Source organism: Hypanus sabinus, chromosome 1 (genome assembly GCF_030144855.1).
Source record: "Hypanus sabinus isolate sHypSab1 chromosome 1, sHypSab1.hap1, whole genome shotgun sequence".
Lineage (NCBI taxonomy): Eukaryota > Metazoa > Chordata > Chondrichthyes > Myliobatiformes > Dasyatidae > Hypanus > Hypanus sabinus.
This window is the reverse complement of record NC_082706.1, coordinates 80,922,295-80,929,184: the sequence shown is the minus strand read 5'-3', so window position 1 is coordinate 80,929,184 and position 6,890 is coordinate 80,922,295. Positions and strand designations below refer to the sequence as shown.

The window sequence follows — 6,890 nt, the reverse complement described above, 5'->3', positions numbered from 1 at the left end:
GCTGAGGCTTTATGGGGCACTGGCAAGGCCTCACCTTGAGTATTGTGAACAATTTTGGGACCCTCATCTTAGAAAAGATGTGCTGGCATTGTAGAGAGTCCAGAGGAGATTCACAAGGAAGATTCCAGGAATGAAAGGGTTATCATACGAGGAACGTATGATGGCTCTGGGTCTGTACTCGATGGAATTCTGAAGGATTGGTGGGGGGGGGGGGCAGAATCTCATTGAAATCTTTCGAATGTTGAAAGGCCTACACAGAGTAGATGTGGAAAGGATGTTTCCCATGGTGGGAGAGTCTAGGACGGGGGTCGGCAACCTGCGGCTCCCGAGCCATTTGTGGCTCTTTCACCTCTGTGCTGCGGCTCCCTGTGGCTTTGGGAAATAATTGGTCAGTATTTAATTAAAATGTATTTTATGTTAGTTTGTTAGCTTTTGAAATGTAATTATGGTGATCTTGTACAACCTAAGTGTAGCGACACATTTCCTGCCACATCCGAAACGGCTCACAATTAGCCAGCATTCCGGCTAAGGGAGATAGCCTACGGGGGTTTGTGAGTACGCGTCTTTTGCAGCATCTGCGTCCATGGGGGCTGGGTTGAGGGAGGCTTAAAAGCAAGGCTGTTTAGTTCGAATAAAGCTATCTTTGACTGCAGTTTACTGACACCGCTACAACGTGTTTTTATCGCTGGCTGTCCAGACGGAAGGTGCTGAAACGCTTTGTCGCGTGTCTGGAAGAAGTGAAAACTTTCCTGGGCAGCAAAGGGCTCACCTTTCCTGAGCTGGAACAGCCAGAGTGGCTGGAAAAGCTACACTTCATGGTAGACATGACAGCGCACCTGAACACGCTGAACACAGCTCTTCAGGGGAAAGGACGTACAGCCCTGCACATGTTGGAGGATGTTTTGGCATTCGAGCGCAAGTTGACAGTGCTTGCCAGAGATTTACAGAAAGGCACTTTGTCTCACTTCCCCAATTTGAGAGAGTTCAAACAAGGTCACGACATGATAATTTCGGAGTATTTACATTCTGCAATCATCGCAATGCAAACATCGTTTGGGAAACGCTTCTGTGAGTTCAGAGAGGAAAAAAACACATTATCCTTCCCGGTCACTCCCTTAAGCATCGATCCTTCCCTACTGAATACGACTGCATTGGCAGGTGTGAGTCAACCTGATCTTGAGATGGAACTGGCCGACATAGCCGACAAAGACATATGGGTGTCCAAGTTTAGACGCTTGACAGCAGACCTTGAAGATGTTGCCCGTCAGAAGGCCGTTCTTGCTCAGAAACACAAATGGAGTGATATTGAAAACCTCACAGATGACAGCTTGCGATCCTGTGTAAAGATGAAGGTGACATCATACAGCCCTGATGTGCAGACGCTGTGCGCTGAGGTCCAGGAGCAGAAATCCCATTAACCAAGTATGATAAATATTTTAATTGCCTATTATTTTACTCATATTCATATTTTTTCATTGTTCAGTGAAATAGTCCTTTCATTTTTCAGGATGACAGCTGGCTGACGTTATTTTTGGTTTGCTGCTGGCGGAAAATTTAAGTTCGGCGTTTTTCATAAATACAAGAAGGACTCAAATAGACATTGAATATTTTACTTAAAAGTAACTTTCAACCCAACGTCTTTTTTTCGGAGTTCAAAATGTTTTTGTTGCATGCAGAAATGTAATTTCGTTTTCTCTGCAGGAGTTCATCAATTTCATAAATGCAACACATTATAGTTTGTTTATACATAGCATAAAGGCAAAAAAAACGTTGTATGCAGTGTTATTTCATTTTAAATGTCAAACGGGTTTTGCGGCTCCCAGTGTTTTCTTTTCTGTGGGAAACGGGTCCAAGTGGCTCTTTCAGTGGTAAAGGTTGCTGACCCCTGGTCTAGGACAAGAGGGCACAGCCTCAGAATAGAGGAGTGTCCTTTCAAAACAGAGATGCGGAGGTATTCCTTTAGCCAAAGGTTGGTGAATTTATGGAATTTGTTGCCACATGCAGCTGTGGAGGCCAGGTTTTTGGGTGTATTTAAGGCAGAGATTGATAGGTTCTTGATTGGACATGGCATCAAAGGTTACAGGGAGAAATCCGGGAACTGGGATTGAGGAGGAGAAAAAAAAGGATCAGCCATGATTGACTGGCAGAGCGGACTCAATGGGCCAGGTGGCCTAATTCTGCACCCATGTCTATGGTCTTATATTATTCATCAACTTCAGCTCAGCATATAAAATGATGATCCATCAGCAGCTGGTGAATACTGTTACAGACCCCGTAACAGGTTAACGAACCAGCAGAAATGGAGAACACTTTGGAGTCTGGTATTGCTATTTACTAAAGCTCGTTTATTAGTAACTACGCAATACAGTAATATAAATTCAGATATATCAAACAGGTCAGCAAAGTTCATGCATATATAAGTGCGGAAATATATAAAAGCCAAGCTTCTTCAAGCTTAGGAGGTAATTGGAAACAGTCTTATGATAGAATGTAAGATAGTTCAGTTCAATGCTCAGGTTAATTATTGAGAAATGTTTGTAATCCAAAGGCGAATGTTGTGAGAGGACAATTACGTTGATATTCCACAGATTCCATGACAGCAATACAAAATAACAATAGCAGTAGGTTTTATCTCTGAAGTTGTTCCACTCCACACACGAAGTATCACCGACAGTGATCTTCAACGAATATCCTTTCAACACAAGTGGTACCACACCCAAATTCAGCTACGGGACATCTCAAAGTGGTGGCCACAGGATTCTCAAACAGAATCCACGTATGGATTATCACCAACAGCAGCTTATCACAAAGGGGAGCATCTTCAAGGGAACCACCACCCAGGCAAGGGTCAACACACCTGTAGATTCCACAAGGTTACCCCAATCACACAACGTGATAGCCGCTTATCCAGTTCCACGACATACGAAATAACTCCAACAGTGATTTGCCACAGGGGTGCCTTTCTTCAGTGAATTACCACACCCAGACAAAGGGTAAATACACATGTGGTATTCACAATGGTTTCCCCTCACCAGAGAACCACTCCTATGGATTAACTAAGTGGCACAATCACTTTAGTAGTCGAATGGAAACAAACTCAACCTCACAGGCTACTTAGACAGAGTAATTTATCAATACTCTGGATCAATCTCAGCTCACCCCTTTTGGGCTACTGAAAGTTTAAACCAGCGACTGACTCACTGGTGTCTTTCGTTGACCAAAACCGTCTTGACTCTAACTGTGTCATTGTATATTCAAATCAACAGACAGACATACTTTATTGATCCTGAGGGAAATTGGGTTTTGTTACAGTCGCACCAACCAAGGATGGTGGAGAAATATAGCAATATAAAACCATAAATAATTAAATAATGATAAGTAAGTTAAGCCAAGTCCAGAACCAGCCTATTGGCTCAGGGTGTCTGACACTCCGAGGGGGGAGTTGTAAAGTTTGATGGCCACAGGCAGGAATGACTTCCTATGACGCTCAGTGTTGCATCTCGGTGGAATGAGTCTCTGGCTGAATGTACTCCTGTGCTTAACCAGTACATTAGGGAGTGGATGGGAGACATTGTCCAAGATGGCATGCAACTTGGACAGCATCCTCTTTACCGACACCACCATCAGAGAGTCCTGTTCCAGCCCCACAACATCACTGGCCTGACAAATGAGTTTGTTGATTATGTTGGTGTCTGCTACCCTCAGCCTGCTGCCCCAGCACACAACAGCAAACATGATAGCACTGGCCACCACAGACTCATAGAACATCCTCAGCATCGTCCAGCAGATGAGCTGCAGAGAAACCATAACATTCGATTGTCCATCAAATAACTCCATCTCTGTCTCTCTCCCCTCTCCCCCCCTCTCTTACCCCATCCTCCCTCTCCCCCCCCAAACAGTGTCTAAAAGTCAGTCTCATTCTCCCAGCATTTTAAAGTGACAGTCCACAGAAAACATGAACCCTAGGGGTACATAACAGTATTGTGGTCCTTGCTGGGACTCAACACGCTCTCTATAACTGGATCTTGGTGGTCTTGATGGAAAGACCTCAGTTATTCCGAGCTGGCAGCAACATCTCAAGCTCCATCACGCTGAGCACTGGTGGCCCCCAGGATTAGGTGTTCAGCCTGCTGCTGCTCACAGAGTTGACTCACGGCTGCCCTGCCAGATTCAGTTCAAACCCCATCATCAAGTTCGCTGATGGTAAAACAGTGATTGGCCTCATCAGCAACAGTGATGGGTTGGCATAGGGAGTCTTGTCAAATAGTGGGAGAACAACAATCTGAGTCTCAATGTGGACAGGACAAAAGAGAGGGGTTCAGAGGTAGGCTTGGCAGGGAGACCAAACTGAACACACACTGTCCAGTCCAGAAAGTTGCCTACAGCCCTTTAATCCACCAGAGACTTTTGTGTGCATACAGCCATCAGGGTATGGAGGAGGACAGAGAGTATGGCTCGGGCTATGGAGCTGGAATGAGGGGCCGGGGGAGTTTACCAGGTGGATGGCCGCTCGACCCTACCTGGTGGTGCCCTTTTCCGGAAGAGTGAGCGTTTGATGATCGATAGTAAGTACACAAGTTGTTTCACCACTGATGCTCGTACTCTTGCAGCATTAAGGGAGCTCTCCCTAGCTACATAGATTCTGGAGGCATTGGTAATGAGGATCCAGCGGTCCGAAGTGGTTCTGGGAACAGAACTGGGTTTCTGGCTGGGAATCCGGAGGGTTATTCGATAGGATGCTTGTCAATTCGGAGGGACAGAGTAATGAGGCTTTAGAGGTTCTCCCAGGTAGAAAGCTTGTCTTTCAAGCACTCTGTGAGGTTGTGATGGTAATGGGCAAGCAACACTTCTGCATTTCAAATGTGCTCTCCCGCTAGGGAACTCTACAGTTTAATCCAGCACCAAGCATGAGACTCAGCTCTGGCAAAGTACCCAGTCTACTGCCTCACTACTACTTCCCAAATGGTCAAAAACCTGGTATGTCTCAGCACTGAATTCCTCCTATTTCTTGCAAATGGTGGTTTTGTTGTCCCAGTTAATGTTGGTCCAGGTCAGAGCTCACCCAGTCAAGAGGGACATGACAAAGGCAATCTTGGTTCTATCTGTAGAATACAGAGATAGCTTGAGCTGTAAGTGTGCGATGCAATGGGATAGGAACCTGCAGCATCATTTTGGGGATCTCGTATCCAGGACTCAGGAGGAGGAGTTTGACTGACACATTGGAGCTGTATTGAGACAAGAGTTGGAAGGAAGTGGCGAGCACATGGTCAGTGATTCCCTGCTGCTTCTGGGTCGTTGTTCATGTCGACAGACAACTTCCTTCAGGCAAGAATACTTTGCTGAGTCAATCAGTAGTTCACTCATATTGTCAGAAAATGTAGAGGAGGCTCAAACCCCAAAAGCAGAGTACTGAAGACAATTCAACAATGAACAATTACTTTAATAATCAACTGCAAAATTTAAAAAAAGCCACCAGGGGCCCAAAACAAGAGAGAACAGACCTTAAACTCACAGGCAAAAGTTAACAGAAGGCTGGAAGTGACTGGATGAGGCAGGCTAAGGACTATAAATGAGAGCTGGGTTTAAATAGGCTGCAGGTGATGAGTTAGAAATGATTGGCAGGTGACTCCTATTAGCTGGATGGATTGTGGAAGGAATCTGCATGTGTTGGCATGAAACCTGCTGTACTTAAATGATCTGCTGCATTTTCCACATTGCAATATGAATTATACTTAGTGTAAGTTGTTAGGAGAGGTTCGGAAGTGGACGTCCATGTAGTCATAAAGTACTTAGTCTTTTTTATGTAATTCAACTATTCTTGCAAGATTATCTACTTTATTACTCATTGATAAAAAAACAGGTTTTCATGTGCTTGAATTACTGAGATATTAGCGATATAAGCGTACATAAGACTTGAGAAATATTAGTTATGAGGTAAATCTAAATGAAAATGAAAAATCTTTTCAATAAAATGAAGGGGCAAAAAGAATTAGAGGAATCTTGCTTCTAATTGAGGTTATCTATAATACTTTGCTAGGACGGTGGACACGGTACTGTTGCTATATGGCTAATGTAATGCTTGTGTTGCCTTAAGGCATTCGTTTAGCTTTATTACATTTTCGCTTTAGTAATTCATTTGTAATTATTTTCTAGTTAAAGTTAAGGTTGTTGAAAGTAAATTTGTTGTCTGTGATGTATCGTGGCATGCAATGACGTCACACCCGGTTTCGCCGCATCTTGTGGGAAAATACCGGTTTGGAGAAACGGGAAGGAGGGGGCTTGTGTGCGCAGGATCAGCGCGAGGAAAGTTTTCATTCTACGCACTAAGAAACATCATAGAAGCAAAGCCTTTTCACCATACGTTACTGTGGAAGGGTGAACAGTAAACTGTTAATCTTACTGTGATCGTGCCCTCATTGACTACAGTTTATCTCGGTGTTTAGTTCAAAGTTCCTACACCTGTATGAGAACACTACAGTGAAAAGGCGACATTACCAGGTGTTTCGACAAGTGGTACGATGGCCACGCAATCAAGTGTCAAGTCATTGCCATCCAGCACCAGGAGCAGTAGGGCATCAGCAAATAAGGCTGCCCACACAAGAGCTAAAGCAGAAAACCGCCAAGGTGCGAGTGTCGTACGCTGAACAGGATGCAAAATTGAAAATGGAAAAGGCTGCCAGAGAAGCCGAAAACCAAAGGGAAGCGGCTGCCAGGGAAAGGGAAGAGGCTGCCAGAGAAGCCAAAAACCAGTTGGAAAGGGTAAGGATAGAAGCAGAGTTAGAAGTGCTGAAGCTACGCCGAGAAGCCGAAGCTGCCAGGGTGGAAGCAGAAATATTAGAAAGCGCTGAAGAAATGCACATTCTAGATGAAGTAAAATCTACTTCAGAAAG

The 6,890-nt window shown here is 44.5% G+C and overlaps 1 protein-coding gene across 1 annotated transcript; it reads left to right on the top strand.

Moving 5' to 3' along the window:
* The first annotated feature begins 662 nt into the window (after positions 1–662).
* Positions 663–1,809, top strand: LOC132401255 (general transcription factor II-I repeat domain-containing protein 2-like). Its single transcript, XM_059983317.1, has 2 exons — positions 663–1,422; positions 1,508–1,809. Exon 1 carries the CDS (start codon positions 816–818, stop codon positions 1,416–1,418), a length of 603 nt encoding a protein of 200 aa, XP_059839300.1. The 5' UTR covers positions 663–815; the 3' UTR covers positions 1,419–1,422; positions 1,508–1,809.
* Positions 1,810–6,890: the final 5,081 nt, after the last annotated feature.